Raw genomic sequence first — 23,172 nt, forward strand, 5'->3', positions numbered from 1 at the left:
CCCTGGGTTCTGTTTCCAGAGCCACACAATCCTCTGTAACTCTAGTTCCAGGGGATCTGATGTCCTCTTCTGACCTCTGTGGATTCCGGGCACATACATAGTACACATATGTGCAGGCAAATACTCATACACAATATATATATATTGAAATATATATATATATATATATATATATATATATATATATATATATATATATATAAAATACATATATATAATATATATATATGAATTATATATATATAATGAACAATGGTAAGGGTTTTTTTAATGTAGTCATTCTCACAGAAAATTTTGAAATTTCTTTTGTAGGAAAGACTGGGTTTTAGAGACTAGAAAGATGACTCAGGTGTTAGGAACTGTGGGTGCTCTTCTAGAAAACCTGGGATCAATTCCCAACAACTGTGTGGTGGCTCACAACTACCTGTAATTCTAGTCCCAAAGGATTCAACATCCTCTTCTGGCCTCCTCAGGTACCAGGCAAGTATGTGGTGCACAGACATACATGCAGACAAACCACCCACACACATAAAGTAATGAAAATCTTTAAACTTCTTAAAAGAAAGAAAGACTAGATTTCAGATTCCAGTCTGAGTTCCAGAAGGTCACTGGAGCTAGGGACACCGGTGATGGGGAGAACATGACCCATGGAAGATATCAGGAATCAGTGACCAATGCCTTTTCACAAAATCGTGTCATGGTGCTTTCTCATGGCAGTTTGCTCAGAAAGGCTTGGCAGGTGTGGTTTGTGTAAAGGTAAGGCTCCACTTAAGCAAGAGACTACATGCTCAGACTTGAGTGGTATGACTGTAGGTGTGTCACTTAGCTTCTCTGATGGTCAGTTCTCCTTCCACAGTATTGTGTCAGGAGGGAAGAGGATGGGCTATAGGTCGGTGATAGAGCAGAGGCCAAGCATACCCAGAGCCCAACATGTAATCTCCAGCACCACAAAGCACACAGATGAAGAACCAGAAGGGAGATCATCAAGGTTGAATGTGAAGGGAGATAGTTGTCAGTGTGCCAGTGGCTTGGAAGCCAGTATTCTACTGGTAGTCTTCAGATGAAGATGTAGAATTCTCACCTCCTCCTGTGCCATGCCTGCCTAGATGCTGCGGTATTCTAGCCTTGATAATAATGAACTGAACCTCTGAACCTGGAAGCCAGCCCCAATTAAATGTTGTCCTTATAAGAGTTGCCTTGGTCATGGTGTTTGTTCACAGCAATAAAACCCCTAACCAAGACAAGAATGCAGGAAACAGTTAGAAGACATCTTTTAGGTCCAGGATGGTAAGTGGGAAATTGTAGGAGGAATGTTAGAGAGGGTAGGGGTTGGTAACCATGGGTAGGTTGGGATTACTGCCTCGTTAATGAGGTGGAGGTTCTGTACTAAGTGGTAGGCTTATTCACCGGGAGACTGGGAGTGTTGCATTAGAAATCCCTAAAACAGGAGGTGGTTAATGATGGATGGGCTTAAGACTGTGGTGATGATTTCAGAAATGGGAAACTAGGATCTGGAAGGGAAGGAAGAAGGGTCCTTGAAGAGAACTAGGACCATCTGGTGGTAAGTAGTAATCACCGGGGTTGAAATATCCCAACATGGGGGTCGACAGAATTCAGTAGGGTAAGGACAGGACAGGTAGTGATCTGTGAGGCAACTCGAGAAAGGATAAGATGAGAGTCAGGAGAGATTATGGGAGCCAGGGAAAGGAGGGTGTCCCCAAAGCAGCTGAGGATATCACAGCCAAGTAAAAGCATTGGGTAGATGGGCATGACCAGAAAAGGATGTGAGAAGAAGGATGTGAGAAGAATCGTCTTCAGGAACATGGCAGGCAGGGGTCAGGGGAGAAAGAAGGGGAGAGGTACAGTCCCCTTAAGGCCAGGGGCCCAGCACACAGGGCTTTAGGCTCAATTCCTCCCAGGTCTTCAGCACCAAGATAGTAGATTTTCTCTGCCAAAGAAATGAGCCAATTCAAGCCAAATTAAGAAGTATAAAGGCAGATTTATTGAGAGCAGCTCTTGAGTAGATTCACAGGTTCCCAAGGACGGAGGAGGGGGCAGGGAAATGGCACACCTGGGCTAAGGTAAGGGAGTTTTACAGGTCTTAGACAAGGGGTGATGATATGTAAGCTCAGAGCTGGGATGGTGTCCACATATAGTCAGAAGCTGAACCCCTGGACAGACACTCAGGTGGGTTGCCTGAGGAGGTGAGGGGGACCTGTTAGCCTGAAGCAGGCAGGGTCAAGAGAAGGGCAGACAGGGTTTCCCAGTTTGTGCAGTGGTGAGCAGGGGTTCCAACCAAACAGACTGCCAGACTGCCAGACTGCCAGTCCCATCACTGTCTCTCCCTTGTGTGGCACCATGGAATAGTGGCTGAACATCATATTTGCATCATTGGATGTTAGTGGCTAAATGCCAGGCCATGGGAAGGCTAGAGCCAGGATGTATTCAGACCTTAGTTCTCCTTCCTCAGGGTGATTCAGGGCTGGATTCAGCCCCATCATTCCTTCTTCTCCCACACAAGGGCATGCTTCAGAGAATTTGATTGGCTAATTGAGTTTATTTGGGGAAAGCAAAAAGGGTTAGAAGGAAGTTTTGCTTGTGTATGCATGTGAGTGTGTGTGTGTCTGCATGCACACATCCTAAACAAGGTTATTGACTTGTTTAGGACTGACTGACACCATCTGCTTGGGATCTCCAGATTTCAGAGTCAGATGTGGTTCTTGAGACCTAAGGAAGTCCAGGCTACATAAAAAACAAACAAACAAGTAAGGGAAGAAGTCTAGGTCCCATTCGGGACCCAGGAAACCTGTTCCCTTTCTCTCCCTGAGAGTCAGTGCTGCATTACCATCCTTGTTTATCTCCCTCTTCCTCCCCTCTCCCAGGGGCAGTGTCCAGCTCACCTAGTCACTTGAGAGTCACGTGGTACCCCAAGTCCCCATGTGGCCCTCTCCTCCCCATGCTGGTTCTGGGTCTTCAGACTTATCCATGTTTTCGTAAGAGTCTGCATCTGGATAAGACCAGGAAAAGTGTGACTAGGATGAGAAGGACACTCTGGAGATGGGGTGTGTTCAGAGGACAACTAGGAACAGTGCAGACACTCACCTTCCTCGTGACTAGGACCAGACCGCATTGAATGGAGCTGAGGCGCCGCATACAGGATCCCTCTCATATCTTCATAGGACTGGGACCCTGCTTAAGCATGGGACAGAAAGTGAAAAACCCAGAAATGCTGCTGGGGCTTGGGGGAAGGGAAGTGCTGCCTACCCATGAGAGAGGAGCTAGGCAAGAAGTAGAAGCTCCTAATATCAAACTAGGATTGATCTGTCAGCATCAAGATCTTACTCAGTTGTAAGATGGCCAAGGCCAAAGGAAGGGTCAAGAACAGAATTGGGAGGAGTCAAAGTCAAGGTCATAGGAAATGATACAGACTGCTGGGGTCAAGGTTGAAGTCTGCGTTAGACTGGGGTGAGGTAAAGGTCAAACTCCAGGGGAGAAGATGTTGGGGTCAATTTTTTAGTTGGCTGGCTGAGTATTTTTTGTTACGTTTTTGTTACAGAGTTTCATTCTGCCTAGGATGGCCTGGAATTCACAAAGTACCCAGGCTAGCCTCAAGCCCATGACCGTCTTCCTGCCTTAACCTTCGACAAGTTGGAATTCTAGACATGAACAACTATGTCAGGTTCATTTGGGTCAAGATTGGTCTTCAAGGTTAGAGATGGTAGAAACACTGAGAAACAGGATAGAGGGTGGAGTTAGGAATCAGGTCTAAGACCAGGGCTAAGTTTGGGCTTGCAGGTCAGAGCTGAGTTTATATCAGCTGAAATTGACCAAAGAAGGATGTCCTAAGTACTCTCACCAAGCGAAGATGCTTCCCGACTGGGGTCCCATGCAGACCCATGGGGGCTCAGGAAGTCTGGAACAAGAAGAGAGACAAAGATGTCACTTTTTCTCCTGGTCTTCAGCCTCTTCCAAGAGTGACAACCCTCACTCACTCAGATACACACCCATTTTCCTGCCAACAGGTTGGGCCAGCTCCTCATCTGCATTTTCATAAGACTCAGCTGTGGAAGAGAGAGCCCAGGGGTTGCTCCGGCAGCAGGAGCTCTGCAGCTCCAAGCATGCTTTCCTAGCCACCAGCCCCACAAGGACCCCACATTACCATTGGAGAAGGAGTCTTCCTCCTCTGGTCCTATGGGTTCATCCTCAGGGTTCTCATAGCCACTCCCATCTGGTAGAGAAAGAGAGCCATCTCTAGCAAAGGCTGGCAGCCCACAGTTGGGGAAGTGTCGGGACCAGGGAGAGTGGGGCCTCACCCTGGGATGGCTGGTCCTGCCCAAGACTGGAGTCGTTCTCATAGAATTCAGAGCCCTCCTCACTGTCTGGCTCTTCATAGGCCTCCCCGTCTTCTTCCAGTCCTGAGTTTGGAACCAGTGTGGAGAACTGAGCAATATTTTGACATCTTTCCTCCTCTACCTCCAGTCCACTAATCCCACCACAGGCTGCTCTGACACTCCCAAGGTAAGGAACAACCCTTTAATCTGACCTGTTTCATGGCTCTGAGCTCCAACATCGTGGACTTCAATGCGTGGATTTCCATAGGACCCAGGGCCACTCCCTAGGCTAGCAGCCCAACGCTGAGCATGGCCTGATGAAAAGAGAGATTTATGATGGCCATCAGAGGGAAAGAAGACAATGTATTAGCTTCTGCAGAAAGCCTCTGTGTGCCTGTGTAACTAGCCCTGAGCCATGGAGAAGGAATCAAAATCTGGGCTGTGGCCTCAAATTCTAGGACAATGCTGGCTCTGGCCAAGGTCCAGGGACTAGACTTGGCTGATCTGATGAGATTCGGTCCTGCTGGGCTTTGCTCTGGGGAAGGTTCTGCTCTGAGAAGATTGGAGAAATGAGGACAACTTATAGCTGGCTAGTCTGGGGCGGCCGGGGGGGGGGGGGGGAGAGGATAGCATGAGCTGAAAGCCTCCTGAGGTGGGTGGTCCCTCACCCTGGCCAGAGGTGGATGGAGGAAGGGAGAGCACATTCCCATACTGGTTCTGGGTCCCGTTTCCTGAGGGAGGCGTCACTTTGAAGAATCTGGAGGGAGAAAGGGTTTGTGTACCTTAAGGCTGAACCATGTAGGGATTGATGCCCAGTTCCAATCTGTTCTGGAAGTTAACTGTTAGGGATGCCTACCCGATGAGTTTGGGACCATGCCAAGGAAGGTGATTTTGAAGGTGACCTCTGAACTTGGGCAGTATTTCAACCAATAGAGATGGCACCAAGGCTCACGTGACAGAGGAAAGTGTAAAGCTTGCAGCAAAGGGCACCTGCTACTTTACCTCCTAGCGGGGTCAGTCATTCGCTTTCTTTTCCTCTTCAGAATAAAGGCTGGTGGGATTTAAAGAGATGGATCAGGAGAGGAATTGGCAGGCAGGAGGTGAATTTGGGAGATACAGGGGAGGTCACTTAGGTCAATAGAGGGGATGGTTGTATAAATACCAGGGGCCCCAGGAAGTATGAGAGACAGTATAAAGGAGAGATGAGACTGTGGGATGTATCAGGTTGGCCAGTGTGGGTTTATTCTGAGAAAAATGGGTAGAATTTGGGGAAACTCAGGGGCATGACTTACCTCTTCGAAAATAGAGAAAAGCCACCAGAGAAACCATACAGACGCTGACATATACTAAAGTCACAACTGGGACTATCCATCCACCAGTCCTCAACAGCCAGAGCCACACTGCTAGGAGGAAAGTGCTTTGAGACAAGGACCCCACAATGCATCTTTCTCCTCAACCCCCTCAAGGGACATACAGCTGAGAGACCAGAGCAAGACACAGACTTAAAGTCTTAATCTCTTCAGGGGACTCATCTCCCTTCTGCTAAGGAAGAACCAGTTGTTCCCAGGAGGACAAGGATTGTGACACAGAGCACAAAACACTGACAAACCACATACAAAGCATGGGTATTATCCTAGCAATGTGAGGCATAAGAGAGGGTTAATGCTGCAGTTAAGGAATAATCATGGTCAAAATGTAGGGTGAGTTTACCAAGTTAGAGTTGAGATCCAACACATGTTGGGATCAAGTTTGGAATGGAAGCTGAGTTAGCACTTAATGGTTGTGGTCAGGATGGCATGGTAGTATTGTATTAAGGAGACCCATAGGCAAGACATTGTGGTGAATTCAATGGATGGAGTGAGGAAGATAGTCAGGCTCCTCACTTGGGCAAATGGACCCACAAATATTTTTCTGAGTGCTTCATGTGTGCAAAGCCACCCAAAGAGTATTTGTGGGAAAGATGTAGACTTGACTTTATATATCAAACCTGAGATGTCCATGGGATATGAAATGGCAATCCCAGGAGATGACTGGGTATGGGGAGTATAGAGCCCAGGGAAGGTATATGGCATGGCAACCTAGGAACCATGGGAGTAAAGGATGCCAAACAAGAAGAGGGTGTGGATAGGAGTGAGTACAAGGCCCAGGGCTCCAACTGGGAGCGGTGGTGGAGGAAGAAGCCAGCAAAGTTCACAAGAGAAGACCCAGAAAAACGAGTTCTCAGAAGCAATGCGCAAAGAGCTGCAGTTAGGATTCAGTGTATAAATTAAAGTTTGAGATGAGGCTTGAAGCTGGTCCTGATGCCAGTTCCAAGTCTGGCTTGGTACTTGTACTCATGTGTCAGCCTTCCAAGTTCTAGGGTTACAGCTGTACACCATCAGTCCTAGTCTGTCTGTCTGTCTGTCTGTCTATACACACACACACACACACACACACACACACACACACAAGAGTTTTAGGGATGGAAACAAAGCTTTATACATGCTAAGCACACATTCTACCACAGAACTACACCCCTAACCCTTCCAATTTTTCCAGTAGCTCCACACAGATTCCCAGAATTGAAAGAAACCCTACCTGACCTTGCAATGACCTTCACGTGCATCTCCATGATCTGGCCTCCTTGTCGACAATAATAGGTACCTTCATCTAAAGCTGTGGCTTGGGGCAGTAGCAGAAGAGACCCCCAAACCCACATCTCTCTGACTGGGTGCTCTCCCCCAAGGCTTAGGTTCAGTAATGGAGTGTTAAACCTCTTAGGATGCACATGGGCCCAGGAGATGGAGCCTTTGGTCACTGGGACAGGGGGTACCCCACAGGACAGCCAAAGTGTGGAGCCAGGGGCCACAGTGAGATCTAAGGCAGGAAGAGAAGAGGTAAGGAAAATATAATCCAGGAGGGGTCTCATCTCCCCCAACCCCTGAGTTCCCAACACCATCCTATACTTAAGCCCCCACCTCCCAGCATATGAAGAGCACAGTCCTCTTACCTTGGTTGATTAGACTCTGATTCAGACTGCTCCCCCGTGGGGCACATACAGACTTTGTTCTCGAGAAATCATGTCGGTCTTTAGACCACACATACAGCTGGGAACCAGAAGTGGACCTCTGGCTCCCGGAGGACCTGTTCCCTTGGTCACAGTCCAGGTCTCCCAAGTTTGAAGCATTCCACCGGAACAGCTCCCCTGGGAAGAGACCCCAGATGAGACACAGATCAGGAGAAGGGGGAGATACAGAGGCCCGAAAAAGCAGAGCCAGAGATATAGGGTGAAAGCAATTATGACTAACAGAGGAGCGGAACAGAGACACAGAGTAGCTCAGAGCAGTTACCAAGCCATAGGAACTAGATACCTAGAACTAACTCTTCACCTCTGTGGTCCCACCAGACCAAAGAACTTCCTCTGTCCATGGAGAGCCCCTCTTTACAACCAACCCCCACAACCCAGCCCTGCCAGGCACTCACCACTATCTTCCACGTTTACTGTCCAGGCAGGCTGCCAGGTGTCCTTGAAAGGGAAACTATTCTGGCACAGGTAGAAGCCTCCCGTATGGTCCGAGACATTGACAATCACTAGCATTACGCCCAGGGGCCCCACGTGCAGACCCAGGCCAGGGGACCCGGGGCTCAACTCCAGGAAGGGTGTTGACTGGTTATCTCGGGACCAGGCCAGCTTCTCAGAAGAAGCAGGTGAGGAGTCCCAGAGGCATGACAGCACAGCATTGCCTCCCTCTGTGGAGAGAGGAAAAGGAGAGCCCCAGCTCCTCTTCCCTCCTTAGAATCAAAGGCTCCCAGAAGTTCACCATATGGGAAGCTCTAAGGGTCTTTCTGACTCCTCCCAGAAGTTTACAAGTAAGAAAATGGAGGCTCAAAGAAGACCAGTTACTCAACCCAGATCCCCGGCTTTCAACCCTAGTTCCTTCCCCTCAGACAAACAGACATACCTTCTACCTCCACCAGTAAGGACTTCTGGGGCCTGCCTCCTACTAAGAGAAGGAAGAGAAGGAAGGAGACAGGGAGAGGAGATGGCATGATAGCCAGGCTCCCAGGGGCACCCGGCTTCTGCGTGGCTGCGCAGAGGATGCTGGGGCAAGCAGGAGCCTAGTGGGCAATGAACCATGGGTGTCTGTGAGGGTGGTGGCAGTCCCCGTATAGAGGAAAGGGGTGGTCACACCTGGGGCCCCCTTTTGCAGGCACTCTTCCAAATCCACAACACTTGTCCCCTCCCTGTCACCTAGCACTTAGCCAAAGTATGTGTGTAATCTTATGTATGGCTCAGCATGGAAGTCTCTCAGGGTAACGCTAACATCTTCACCACCGCAGGCACAGTGCTTTCCCCATAGTGGCACTTGGTAAATACTTGTCAAATGGATACAGATTCAGGGTGTTCTTTCTCCCCCTTTCTCCAGGCTCGAGGCTCTGACCCTATTTTATACCTCTGTCACCCAGCTGATGAAATTAAAGGCATATATCACCATGCCTGGCTTCCACTTTTTTTCTTTATCATCTGGGGATAGCATTAGGATTTTATGTTGGGTCTGGTGATCCAGGCCTATAATTCAAGTTACTGGAGAGGATCACAAAAGGCAAGGACAGCTTGGACTACAGAGTGAGTTCAAAGCCAATCTAAAGTACTCAGGGAGACAAAATTAAAAAAAAATTTTTTAAAGAACTGAGGACATAGTTCAGTGATAAAGTATATACACAACACTAGATTTTGTTTTGTTTTGTTTTGGTTTTTTGAGACAGGGTTTCTCTGTGTAGCCCTGGCTGTCCTGGAACTTACTCTGTAGACCAGGCTGGCCTCGAACTCAGAAATCCGCCTGCCTCTGCCTCCCAAGTGCTGGGATTAAATGCGTGCACCACCACCGCCCGGCCACAACACTAGATTTAATCCCTGCTACCACACAGACATAGACACAGACAGACAGACAGACGGACAGATACACACACACACACACACACACACACACACACACACACACACACACACGGTTTCTTTCTATCTTAGGCAACATAGCAAGATCTCCCTCTCACAAAAGGAAGAGCCAAATAGGCATAGCAGCACACACCTTTAATCCCAGCAACTGGGAGGCAGTAACAGATGGATCTGTGTATATTTCAGGCCAGCCATGGCTACATAGTGAGACTCTGTCTCAGTCCCACTCCCCCCAAAACAGGAAAGTGAGCAGGGTAGGTAATGTAGCCCAATGGTAGAACACTTGGCTACCATATACAATTCCCTGAGAGAGAGAGTGTGTGTGTGTGTCTGTGTGTGTGTCTGTGTGTGGTCTCTATGTGTGTAGTATACATATGTGGTGTGTCTCTATGCGTATGTGTAGTTTTTATGTGGTGTGTGTGTGGTTTGTATGTATAGTATGTATGTGTGGTGTGTCTGTGTATGTAGTTTATATGTGGTATGTGTGTGTGGTATGTGGTGTGTGTATGTGTGTGTGTGGTATATAGTGTATATATGTATGTGTTTGTGTGTGTGTGTGTGTCTTTTTTGGCCTAGTTTACAGTTCAGTTTCTGAGAGGCGTCATTAGTTTATGCCTGAGAGTGGCGCTTGCATGCAAACCCATGGTTAAATTTCCTCATCTCTAAGCAGGTTAGTAAGAGAGCAGACCCGAAACTGTTCTGGGGACATGGCAGTCAGGGCTGAGGGGGCTAGACAGTGGTATGGAGAGCAAGAGCCATGTGCTTTGCACTAGTCTTTAGAAATGGCTTCTTATTAAGATCCCTTTATTCTCCAGGTAATCCCTGCTTCAGTAACGGAGAGACTCATAGACATTGGATTTAGGCCTCAAGACTGAAAGAGCATTGTCTAAAGTCACACAGAGGTAGTACAGTGTCTATGCATGAGTGTGTGTGTGTGTGTACCTCTGTGTGTGTGTGGGTGTCTTGTGTGTATGTGCCTGTGTGACTCTGTGTGCTTGAGTGTATGTGTGTGTGTATGTGTGTGTCTGTATCCATGTGCCCAAGCATGTGTGCACACCTTTCACTGATAACAGCACTTAGAGGAAAGACTAGAGACCCAAGAGACCTGCTTTCTCAGTTGAGTCCCAGGCCTATCTCTCTCTACTGGGCTGTGACTTCCTGTTTGCCACAAGCAAACCTCAGGGGACACCACAGGTGGCAGGCCCTCACTTCCCTTGATTGAGCTGAGGGGCCAAGGGGAAAGAAGAAGGCATGGGAAGCAGAGACTTCTAGCAGTGGGCAGACCCCCACTTGTTTCACATCCAGTAGGGCTTCTTCCTTAAGACTCCACTGAGGATTTTCATCCAGCTAAAACAAACAAACAAACAAACAAGAAAACCCTCCATTTCACATCCGGAGGAAATGGCGCCATTCTCCATTCATTCCTCTGTCCGGTCTTCATTTCTCTTACTCATCTCCCCACCACAGGCCCTCGTCCACAACTCCTTTCCACTTGGCTGGCTCCTTTCATCACTTGCTCTCGGTTCAAATGTTACTTCCTCAGAAGGGCCTCCCCAGAACTAAAGGGTACTTCACACCCTTGTTTTCTTTCCTTTCTAGCATTTGCCTCAGTTTTAAATTACACTTGTTAGGAGTTAATCTTATTTACATCTTGAGTCAAGCCTGCCCTCTCCTTGTTTTATGTCACTGGCAATAGAACCCAGGATCTTCTGTGAGCTCTGTCTGTGAGGGAGAATCCATAGCCCCAGGCTGTTCATGCTCACCCATCTTTTTTGTCCCTAGATGTGCCCTGGTTTAGTAAAGCTTAATAAGTATTTATTGACTGAAGGAAGAAAAGGTTGGGAAGAGTAAAGAAAACCTTTCCCTGAGGTGGAATGATAGCTTGTCTCCAAGCATGAGGGCCTGAATCCAGTCCCCAGAATCTTGTATAAAAATGCCAGGCATGTTCTGGGGAGATGGTGTGGTGGGTAAAGGGCTTAGTGCACAAGTGTGAGGATCAGAGTTCAATCCCCAGACACCACATCAATGCCAAGTAGCCTGCCTATAATCCCAGTCTTCGCAGAACATGCTGGCTAGCAACACTAGCCCTATTGATTGAGAGACCCTGACTCATTGAGTATGGTGGAAGAGCAGGGGAGGGTAATTCTGAACATCTATATGTGGCCTCTATATGCATGTACTCTCACATACACACATGTGCCTGAATGAATAAAAGAAATAAAACAGAGCATGGGACTGCCCCTAAGTATGGTAGAGGAGAAAGTTTATTGTACACATGAGGGAGAGCATAGGCAGAGGCAGACTCTGGGAAAGTCCAAAGTGAACATGACCCTGAGCAGGGCCATGTGAGGAAATGGGGGAGGGGAGAGGGGAAAACCAGGAGACCAAGAGGCCAAACGGGTAAAAGGTAAAAAAAAAAAAAAAAAAAAAAAAAAAAAAAAAAAAAAAAAAAAACCTACATAACAGAATGGCTGATGGCTGGATTGCACACAGAAGAGCAGCTAGGAGAAGGCCAACCCAGCCTCTGGACTGGAGAGTTCAAGGTAGGAGGCAGGGTATGCCAGCCATACCCTGTAACAGACAGAGACTGAGGGATGCTGGGAGAACCTGGTGACTAGGTCTGTTTTGATATATTAAATGCACACATCAGCCTTTTGACCTAACTTCTCAGCCTTTTTGTTGATAGTAAGGACTGTTGTGATAAGGAGTGATGTAATCTTTTCTATGACTACTTTCTGCTGACTTTAAGGCATCCTTATTGGGGATCCACAAAAGCTGGAATGCTGCCTAAGGCAGAGAGAAAGAGATGGAGGAAGAGGGAGAGAGGTACAATGTGTTTCACTTGCTGTCCAGGCCATGTGCCACCATCTGGGGCTAGGGAAGTGCATCAGTCTGTGATGCTGGACTTGTTGGGGTTAACCACTTTAGAGCTGTCTGGGATGCAGATTCTGGGGGCTGGTGAGCAGCTGGAGCAGTCTGCAGTCTATTTGAAATCTGCTGGGACAGATCAACTAGAGACAGAAGATAAAGTTAAGGGGTTTAGGGGAAAATTATCTTGAGTGTGCACTTGAAACTTCCAGGCCCTCCATACTGGTAGTTAGGGAAGGGGAGTCCTAAGACCAGGGGAGAAAAAGCAAGAACCCACCCTTAGCAATGGGTAGAATAGGCAGGTGGGGAAACAGGCTATTGATTGACAGTACTTATCTGAAATCTGACCAATCTATGGGATCTATGGATCCAAGTTGACTTCCTGAAGCTTAAAATAAATTTTAAGTTTACAAAAAATAAAAATTTTACATCTGTTAGCATTACCACTGTAATCTCTACTGAGATCGTCACTGTAGAAAGAGCAGTAGTCTCATGCCTTGGAGTTAGAATAAAAGCTTGGGAACCCAAAAATGATTCTGGGTTAAAAGCCTCTCTGAGTTTATCTCTATTCAGAGTCTGGGCAAGGTAAACTGTCTTCTCAGCTGGACACAGTAGCTCTAGGAAAGTGGGGGCTGGGGCCTGAGTTTTAAACAGGAAGAGAAGGCAGCTGTGGCCTTGGGGCAGGGGGAGCTGGTATGCTTGAGTCTGTTAAAGCCAATTAGTCAATATCATCAGAGGTCTGAGAAGGATAAATTATAGCAGGAGGTATATTTCAAAAGGCCTATGTATCAATTAAAATGATGGAGATTTACCCGCTACTTGCCCTAGGCTCTCATGGTCTCTACGTGGCTGGCAGTGGACAGTTGTTGCCTGTTCTACAGAACAACATTTAGTTTTCAGCTGCTACACAGAGCACAATAGGTCTTTGGCTGCTAGGCCGAGAAAGAGGGCATCAACCCCAAAGGGCCCACATTTTGTGTAGAGCCCTGGCAGCAGATGAGTCACTGGGCTCTTTTTCCCAGTGGTTAATTCCTTTCAAGAGCTTCAGGTGAACTATTAAGTTGCTAGTGTGAGAAGTCTCCAAATTTTAATGTAGGAGGTTAATGCTAATTACTTTCCTCTTAGCCCTGAGTTATCCTGTCCCAGTTTGGGTAAGTTGTGTATTAAGTTTCATTCAATTTTAGAAGGTTCAATTTTGTTCTTAATTTCTGCCTTGATTTTCCTTCGTAGTGAATCGTTCAGTGTCCATGTGTTTGTAAGCTTTCTGCTCTCCTGTTGTTATTGATATTCACCTTTAATCTATGGTGGTCTGTGGGTCTCCTTTCTCCCCAGGGTGATTGGCCACAAGGACTAAGAGAACAGAATCTATGAACAGGATTTAGGAAGACCCATGAGTATGAATGGAAATGACATCATTCCAGAATCAGCTTAGGGGAGACAGATCAATTAAAAAAAAAAAAGAATTATTTATTTACTTTTTTGTGAGTACACTGTCATTGTCTTTAGACATGGTTGTCTACAGATGGTTGTCTTCAGATGGTTGTGAGTCACCATGTGGTTGCTGGGAATTGAACTTAGGACCTCTGGAAGAGCAGTCAGTGCTTTTGACCACTGAGCCATCTCTCCAGCCCCTGATAGATCAGCTTTTATGAGGGGGTGTTGAATCAAAGGTTATGCAGTTTTGGGGAAGAGGGGTAGGAATATCCAGGGCGGGCAAAGGCCATTGGCTGAAGGTTACAGTACTGAGATACCTCGTTAGCAAGGGGAGGCTTTCCAGAAATCTCAGATGCTTGCTGGTCAGATTCCTATCAGGAGAAAGGAAGTTGAATCTGTAATCTAACCAAGGCTACATGACATATCTGTAGGTAGAGGATATAGGGGTTTTGAGCTCCCCAAGCAAGGTCAGAGAAGAAGCCCTGCTGACAAAGGGAGTCTGCCATTTTGCACCAAGCTTGGGCTTCCTGGTACTGTCAGACTTTGACCTTAGCAACAGGGCAACAGTGATTGGATAGGATGCAAGGTGTTATTTCAATTTTCTTGTACCTGTTGAGACTCATTTTATGTCTAAGTATGTGGTCAATTTTGGAAAACATTCTATGAAATGCTGAAAAGAAGTTATAGTTGAGGGGGTCCTTGCAAGTATCATGGTCAGCAGAAAAACAAGACAAACTGCAAAGAGGCAAGAATGAAAGATGAGTTCACTTTGACTTCATGAACCTGGACCAAATTTCTAAAGAGTTTGACACCAGGCAGTTTATTGCCACATATATAAACACAATAGAATTTGGGGAAAAAAGTTTCCAGGCTGCAATCATTCCAATTCTAGGTACTTAGAAAAGTATGAGGTGTGACCGCATAGACCTTCCTTTGCAGAGTAATGTGGCCTTGAAGATGGGTTCTAGAGCTGAAAAGTCTAGAATGGGTGTGGCCTCTGAGATAGCATGTGACATCTCCCCTAAGAATGGGTCCGATTGGCTAGAAGATAAAGATAAAGGTCTAAGGAGGGAGAAGTCTAGGATAAACATTCCAGGGGCTTTAGGTGAGATCTGCTTCTACAGATAGCAGAAGGTCCTTAACAATATCCATTTTTAGCTTTCTGGAACGCGGGTATTTTATTTTCCCCATAGAGAAGACATCCCAGTATGTTTAACATTCTTTCCCCAGTGCTTATGTCTGAAAACAAGGACCTTGTGCACTCTACATTTTGTGTTTGAGTAAAATGTTCTACAAATACTTGGTTTATAATGTTGGTTACCTCCAGCATTTCTCTGTTTAGTTTTTGTCTGGATGACCTATCTGTTGGTGAGAATTGGGTATTAATGTCTTCCACTATCAATACATGATTTAAATTGTAGTAGTGGGTGGTTTTTGTATGAACTGGGTGTTCTGTTTGGTGCATATAATCTAAGAATTGCAGTGTTCTCTTGGTGGATTTTTTTTTTTTTTTTTTTTAATCTTGTTAGGGTCTAGGATTGCCTTACAAATCACATAAATACTGATCTCAGTCAGACAGGGAGCATATGCCCTAGGACTGATTGACCAGGGCCATGGTCCAAATTTGGGAACTGAACCATGACCACAAATTAAGATTCTACAGAATTTTTAAGCCTAAAATCCATAAACATCTGTGCTAAGTTATTCCACCAATCAGGATTTAGGGACAGGGAATTTTCTTAGGAGCATGTCTTTGTTGTACATTTATCTGGCTCCCATCCGTTGGGGTATTCAACTGTGGCAGGGGACTTGCCTTGTCTAATAGTCTTAATTTGCAGGCTTATTGTGGGTAACTACACAAAACTGTTCTACTGATTTCTATCATGATTTGTTTTCAAGGGCACAGAACATAACAGAATATGTAATCAATCTTAGCATTAGAAGGTTTCCTAGTTGCCAGGCAGTGGTGGCAAACACCTTTGATTCTAGCACTTGGGAGGCAGAGGCAGGCAGATTTCTGAGTTCAAGGCCAGCCTGGTCTACAGAGTGAGTTCCAGGACAGCCAGGGCTACAGAGAGAAACTCTGTTTTAAAGAAAAGAAAAGAAAAGAAAAGAAAAGAAAAGAAAAGAAAAGAAAAGATTCCTAGTAACAGCAGAAACATGTGAGAAAGTTTCTTATGATGGTAGGCTAGCCAGAAAACAGTTATCTAGGCCCTAACATTTTATCTAGGCCTTAACATTCCATGTAGGTCTTAATATTTTATCTAGGTCCCAACACTCTGACGAGTATGCAGTGTCCTTTCCTATTTCTTTTAATTAGTTTTGGTTTGAAGTTTATTTTGTCAGACATTAAAATGGCTATACCAGCTTGTTTCTTAGGTCCATTTGCTTGAATCTAATCTTTTTCCATCTTCATACCCCACGGTGATGTCTATCCTTGATATTAAGGTGTGCTTCTTGGATACAACAAAAGGATAGACCCCATTTTCACATCTATTCTGTTAATATGTGTATTTTTATTGAGGAATTGAGACCATTGATGTTGAGAGATATTAATGAGCTGTGTTTATTGATGTTGGTGTTGTTGGTGGTGTGTGTATATGTGTGTGTGTTTCCTGTGAGCATAATTTTTTTTTGCAACCCATCTTTAATAAGGGTTAAACCTCTCCTCTAGAAGAGTAGAAGAGACTAGAAGTAGTGGAAGAGAAATGTTATTAGGATATGGGGGAAGTGGATCTGTTTAGCAATAGTTCTTTGGGGGTGAGCTCAATCTTCTTTGTCAGCAGTTTAGCCCTGTAGCAAACACCAAATATGAACCAGCAGCTGCAGACCAGTCCTCTAGGCAGGCAGACAGCACACATGAACCAGCAGCTACAGTCCAGTCCTCTCAGCAGGAAGATACCACACAAAAACCAGCAGCTGTAGTTCAATCTTGAAGAAACCGCAAGGCTCACCAACTGGCTGCTGCAGGAACCTCACAAGCAGTTCTTTGGAGTTCAACAATACTATACAAGGCAAACTAATACATGCGTGTAGTTAGTGAAGAACAGCAAGGTGGAGCGAGGCAAACCAATGCTCGATGCTCATCTCCCACTGTCTGTGGGGTCGTGCATCCTTTCACATGTCTGCTATAGCAAAACATCCTTTCACCTGTGTTTGCTTCCGGAAAACATGTGTCTACTTTAGCTAGACATCCTTTCACCTGTGTGCCTCAGCAAACCATCACTTGACATAACTGATTTTCCAAAGAAACTAGAGGTTTCCACTTCAGTTTCCCTTCTTTTGATTCTGGGATCACTTATTCTCTTGTGTTTTCTTAGGTCTGGTTAACTTTTTTTAGGTTGGAGCTTTCCTTCTAGCACTTTCTGTAGGCATAGATTGATAGACACTATTGCTTATATTTGGTTTTTATCTTTGAATGTCTTATTTTCTCCATGTATTGTGATTGAAAGTTTTTCTGAGTATAGTAATCTGGGCTGTCATCTGTGATTTAGAGTTTATACAACCCTTCTGACTTTTGGAGTTTCCACTAAAGCCAGATGATATTCTAATAGCTCTGCCTTTATATGTTACTTGGTGTTTCTCCCTGCAACTTTTAATATTCTTTCTTTGTTCTGTACATTTAATATTTTGATTATTATGTGCCTAGGGGAATTTCTTTTCTTATCCAGTTTATTTGGTGTTTTGTATGCTTCTTGTACCTTGATACAGGTACAAGTCCTTCTTTTGGGTAGGGAAATATTTTTCTATGGTTTTATTGAAAAATTTTTTGAGGGCTGGAACATTAGCTCAATGGTTAAGAGCACTGACTGCTCTTACAGAGGACCTAGGTTCATTCCCAGCACCCACATGGTGGCTCGCAACTCTGTCTGTCGCTCTGATTTCAGATGATCTGACTCCCTTTCCTTGAGCACAGAAAATGTACATGCAGGCAAAAGCACACATATAGCAGCACTTTCTCAGACCCTCGTGGTGGCTATTCCTGATCGCCAACTTGACACTATCTGGAATGAACTACAATCCAGAATTGGAGGGCTCACCTGTGATCCAGATCTTGAGGTTGAAAGACAATTTGCTGACATGGATCCTGACATGGAGATCTTGAGGTACAGTGGCCATGAAACACTTATGCCCAGGCAAGGTAGTACATGCTTTTAATCCCAGGAGATGGAGGTAAGGAAATTTTCGAGTTCAAGGTCAGCCTGGAAAAAAGCAAGTTCCAGATACTGTGGCACACTGTTCTCAGATACTGTGGCACACAGCGTAATCTGTGACACACCTTCTGCTGGAGGCCTACATAGGGACATTGGAAGAAGGAAGATTCACTCTGCAACTGCCTGCACTTACTTGCCAGAGAATATGTTGAAACCTACTTCTACAGAAGACCAGCTTAAACAACTATCCTCATGGGATTGAGCAACTACTAGATTCTTGGACTTCCCATCCACAGCTGTCCATTTTTTGGATTAGTTGGACTACAGATTGTAAGTCATCAAAATAAATTCCCTTAATATATACATTCTGTAAATTCTGTAACTCTAGAGAACCCTGACTAATACACCCACCATGAAGGTCTTTTAGCTAGGGCAGTCTCCCAGCCAGCTAGCTAGCTTAACCTCACTAATCCTGGTATTACATCCACCACGTGACTGGCTCTACCTTTCTGCTCTGGTCTGTAGCTGCCAGCAGCCAGCCACAGTTGAACCGGGTTCACCTGCAAGAGAGGCTGGGGATGGAAGAAGGGACAAGAGGGCGGGAAGCGGGAAGAGATGAAGAGATGAAGCCAGGACAAAGTTCTCTGATGGAGGCTCAAGGTTTATTGTTTGACCATCAAACAGAAAGGGGAAGAACCCACCCCCACAAGATGAGTTTCTTGGGCACTTCAGCCCAGCAGCATGGGTGAGGGGTATGCATCCTTAATCTCAGGCCGGAGGTGTTTCAAGCAAGCTCAGCAGGCAATCTATTCAACTCAGCTCCTGTGGCAGACTGGAGGTCTCCAAGGCCAGCAATGCTTCCCAGGTTCTATTGTTATTTGGTCTCTTGTGGTAAACAACACTGGTCCAGCTCTCCTCTGTGTCTGCTGGCAAATCGCTTGTACCTGATTTCTTCTCCCAGCATCTCTTCTTCTCTTTGAGAATTCTGCCCTCCACTTCCTGCCCCGATAGTGGCTGTCAGGTCTTTATTACAGCCAATCAGTAGTGAGACAATCTCTGATACATTGTATATTGCCTTAAGCAGGTAAGAAAGAACGGATATTTACAAAATAGATGCAGTGATGGGCCATAGAAATGGCAATACCAGAATCCTGCAAGTGTTAGGCTCTCTGCCAGCTAGCTAGCCATTGAATATATAGAGACACAACTTCACACAATGTACCCCAACACACATACATAAAAATAAAGTGAAATAAATCTGAAAAAGAGAGTAAAAGGTGTGAGGTGGTAGCATACTCTTTTAATCCCAGCACTTGGGAGACAGAGGTAGGCAGATTTCTGAACTCCAGGCCAGCCTAGTCTACAGATCAAATTCTAGAATAGCCAGTGCTACACAGAGAAACACTGTCTCACAAAAATAAATGAATAAAATAAAAAGAGAGAAAAAAAAAAAACTCATTTTCTGTGACCTGGGTTTCTTCTCCTTTCTCTATTCCTCCAATTCTTAGATTTGGTCTTTTTATTGTGTCCGAGATTTCCTTGATGTTTTGTGACTGATCTTCTCTGACTGAGGTATCCATTTCTTCTATTGTTGTGTGGTATTCACCAGAAAAGACTGCTCAAACATGGATTTAAAGCCATAGAAAGTCTTTATTATTGGGCTGGAAACTACACTGGGTGCCCTTGGTATCTCAGTGTAGCCCTGAGCATTTCTCAGCATATACTTTTTGTTTTGTTCTGTTTTTTTTTTTTTTTTTTTTTTTTTTTTTTTTTTTTTTCCAGTCCAGACAAGGTTTCTCCATGTAGCCCTGGCTGTCCTAGAACTTTCTCTGTAGACCAGGCTGGCCTCAAACTCCACCTCTCTCTGCCTCCCAAGTGCTGGCATTAAAGGCATGTGCCACCCCACCCAACCTCAGCATGAACTCTTAAGCACAAACACTATGCTCTGTGTTGACACACTTCAGTAACAAGAACTGTTAGCCAGAAGCAGAACTATAGAAGCCAAAAAGCAACGTTAGTTGTAGTAGTAGCCAATTAATCTTGACTGACATTGAGGCCAGCAGTGGTGAAACACGTTCCTTGCTACCCGCCAGTGTTCTAGGTTCCAAAATGAAGACACACACATGCAGCTTTATGTTTTAATATGCCTTAAACAGCTCAATGGTTGGGCCACTTCCTAACCTCCATGTTTCTGATGTACTTTCCCATAATCCCAACTCATCACTTACTTAAACCTATATTCTGTCCTGCCCTGGACCCAGACTTGCAGCCTTGGTCCACCATTCCCAGTTCTTACATGTCGGTTGTCTCTCTATCCTGCACTTCTCAGGCGTGGCAGCTACTCCTTTTCCAGGATGGAGGCTCTCCTTCCCTTGGTCCCTTGCTCAGGAATCCTAAAAGTCCTGCCTCTGTTTCCCTGCCCAGCCATTGGCTGCTGGCAACTTTATTTACCAATCAAAACCAACTGGGAGCAGGGACCCTCAGTGTTTTATATGCAGATCTCATGCAATTTGGGCATCCCAATTAACATAATACAAGCATTAGACCAATCCACAACAGTTAGTACATTCAGAGACTGTCCCAAAGTTATAGACTTTGATGGATTAGGTCTTTCTTTTCATTTTTGGCAGGTGGTGCAGTCTTCATACTGAGTTTCACAACCTGAGTGGCACTTCCATCATGGAGTCAGTTGTGCTAAATTGGGCCCTGTGATACTATCATGTCTTTAATGCCTAAGATTTTTGATAGGTATTTTCTCTCCCTCATGATGCAGACGATATAGACCAAATTAGACCAGATTAAAAGTAGATAAAGGCAGGTTTATTAGGAGGCAGCTCTCAGTGGCTTACCTGATCTCACAGGTGAAGGTCAGTGACATCACAAGTCTGGGCTAAAGCAAGGGGGTTTTATAGAGTTAGGCAAGGAATGATGACATGCCAGATAGGAGCTGGGATTGTGTCCATACATGGTCAAAACTGAGCCCCTGGTAGGCACTCTTGGGTGGGTTGCCAGAAATACAGACATGTTAGCCCAAAGTAGTTTTCCAAGCAGACGAGGGCATTTCCTCTGCGTGGGTGGGGTTGGAGGGAAGGAGGACAGATGGGGTTTCCCAGCTTATGCAGGGGATGAGCAGGGGTTCTAGCCTAACAACTTTTTCTTCCATCTCTTATATTATGTCAGTGAAGCTTTCCTGTTCAACCCTCTACATTTTCATTTCCTGATTTCCCTGAGTTTGAGTTTTCTTTATTAATTGTACTTCCACTTTCAGGTCTTGAACTGTTTTGTTTGTTTCCTCCCACGGTTTGCTGTGTTTTCACAGATTTCTCTGAGGGACTTATCCATTTCTTCCTTGAGAATCTCCAGCATCCTCATAAAGGCTACTGTAAGGTCTTTCTCATGTACTTCAGTTATATCGCCATTTTCTGGGCCCACTGTGGTAGGGCTGCTGGGCTCTAGGGGAGACAGATTACCCTGGGTGTTACTGTGTTTTTATGATCATGTCTAGCCATTTAGGCTTGAGAAAACTGTAATTCTAGACACTAATATCTGGTCTTGTCTTTGTTGGGTGGTTATTTTATTCCTTGGTTTCTGTTGCTCCCTCTGGTTCTTAGAACTGTGTTGTTGCTAGTAGGGACTTTTTCTGGGATCCGGCTAGGTGTGGCCACTGGGGGATTCAGGTAAAATGTATTTCTATGTATTAGGAGCTGACAGGAATGGGGATGGGCTAGGAGGTAGGGGAGGGGGGTTAGTGGGTCCACAGGAGGGAGAAAAGCAGGGTGTCCCACCAGGATCTGTTTATTCTTCTGGCAATGGGGACAGAGAGTTAGGAAAAGCCTCAACAGGTAGTCTGCTACAGAGCTGGGGCTGAGACTGAGAGAATGGAGTTGGAGGTAAGGAGGAAGTGATGAACACAGCCTAACTGCTTCCCTCTTGTATTGTTTTTAAAATACAGTCCCATGTAGTTCATGTTGGCCTCAAACTTGATGCTTTGCTAAAGGTGACCTTGAACTTCTGGATCATCCTGCCTCTCTATCTCCCAAGTGCTAGATTTAATTCTTCATTGATATAGTTGTGAGTTTTGTTTGTTTTTGGTAGTGGGGGAGGTCTTAGGTTTTTTTACATAGGGTTTTACCCTATAGCCCAGGCTGTTTTAGAACTCACTATATAGCCCAAGATAGCTTCAAGCACAGCAATCCTCCTGCCTCCATCGACCAAGTGCTTAGATTGTAGAAATAAGCCAAAAGACTGCTTTTGTTATTGTTCGTTTGCTTGTTAAGTTTTTAGTTTCTTTATTTCTTTCTTTCTTTTTTCCTTTCTTTTTTTTTTTATTTTTTTATTTTTATTTTTATTTTTTTTTGAGAGTCTTATGTAATTCAGGCTGGCCTCAAACTGCCTATGTAGGTCATGATGCCCTTAGACTCTTGATCCTCCTGCCACTGTCTTTTTTTTTTTTTTTTTTTTTTTTGGTTTTTTCGAGACAGGGTTTCTCTGTGTAGCCCTGGCTGTCCTGGAACTCACTCTGTAGACCAGGCTGGCCTCGAACTCAGAAATCCACCTGCCTCTGCATCCCAAGTGCTGGGATTAAAGGCCTGCGCCACCACCGCCCGGCCTGCCACTGTCTTCCAAGTCCTAGAATTACAGACCTGAACTACAAAGCATTTGGGTTTGGAAGGGTGATTGTTTTTGAGGCAGGGTCTTGCTATATAACTAAGGCTAGGCCAGAACGTCCAGTTCTTCTGCTTCAGCTTTCCAAGTGGGATCTTACATTCCTACACCACTATAACTGCAGACATATTTTCTTTAAAAGGAAACTAATAGTTTTGATTTCTTTGAAACAGTGACTTACTATGTAGCTCTGGCTGGCCTGGAATATTTGTAATGTAGACCAGGCTTGTAAAAGTAACCTTTATCTCCTCAGATGAAGGGATGAGATGAGAGCCATACCCAAGCTGTGTCTATATACTGCTTGGGCTGAGCCAGAGCGTTTCTGTCTATGTTCTAACTATCCCTGGGCCTAGGCTTGGAAGTTTCTAACCTTTGTACAGTCTGACTGATTCAATCTGGCTTCTCTTGGCTTCTGACTTAATTGCTCTGCTTTGAAAAACTGTCTCTGAATTCCACAAACTGAACTTCACTGACCACACAGACTGAATGGAACTGCACAAACTCAACTACATTCAACTGAACTGCACCAACTGCATTGAACTCAACTCAGTTGAACTCAACTGCATTGCCTGAACTCAACTGTATTCACAGAACTAATTCAACTCTTTGCTCTCTTTGCACTGATCTTAAGTAGCCTCTCTTTCCTGTGCTGTTCTGGTGAGAGTTGGACATATCCTATTCTCTGACTCATTCTGTCAACTCTTTCTCTGATTCATCACTTTGCCTCTCAATTAGATGTCACTTTTAAACATTTCTACAAACCTTCTCTACACTGTTGGGGATT

General features: G+C 45.2%; 1 protein-coding gene across 4 annotated transcripts; it reads right to left on the reverse strand.

Annotated features, from left to right (window-relative positions):
- Positions 1–1,979: 1,979 nt before the first annotated feature.
- On the reverse strand, positions 1,980–8,440 carry Cd19 (CD19 molecule). 4 transcript variants are annotated; one of them, XR_013113389.1, is made up of 15 exons: positions 8,273–8,440; positions 7,794–8,060; positions 7,321–7,515; positions 6,909–7,187; positions 5,624–5,734; positions 5,334–5,382; positions 5,000–5,088; positions 4,544–4,645; positions 4,314–4,415; positions 4,160–4,228; positions 4,005–4,061; positions 3,857–3,913; positions 3,103–3,189; positions 2,901–3,032; positions 1,980–2,742 (listed from the first exon to the last, which is right to left on the reverse strand). XR_013113389.1 is itself a non-coding variant. In XM_034520930.2 (15 exons), exons 1-14 carry the CDS (start codon positions 8,358–8,360, stop codon positions 2,916–2,918), a joined length of 1,641 nt encoding a protein of 546 aa, XP_034376821.1. In that variant the 5' UTR covers positions 8,361–8,440; the 3' UTR covers positions 1,980–2,742; positions 2,901–2,915. The 4 variants fall into 4 exon arrangements, 3 of the variants coding, with proteins under 3 accessions (XP_034376821.1, XP_034376813.1, XP_076798575.1); XM_034520930.2 differs by having other exon boundaries at positions 2,901–3,007; positions 5,624–5,731; XM_034520922.2 differs by having other exon boundaries at positions 2,901–3,007.
- Positions 8,441–23,172: the final 14,732 nt, after the last annotated feature.

This window comes from Arvicanthis niloticus, chromosome 1 (genome assembly GCF_011762505.2).
Source record: "Arvicanthis niloticus isolate mArvNil1 chromosome 1, mArvNil1.pat.X, whole genome shotgun sequence".
Taxonomy (NCBI): Eukaryota; Metazoa; Chordata; class Mammalia; order Rodentia; family Muridae; genus Arvicanthis; species Arvicanthis niloticus.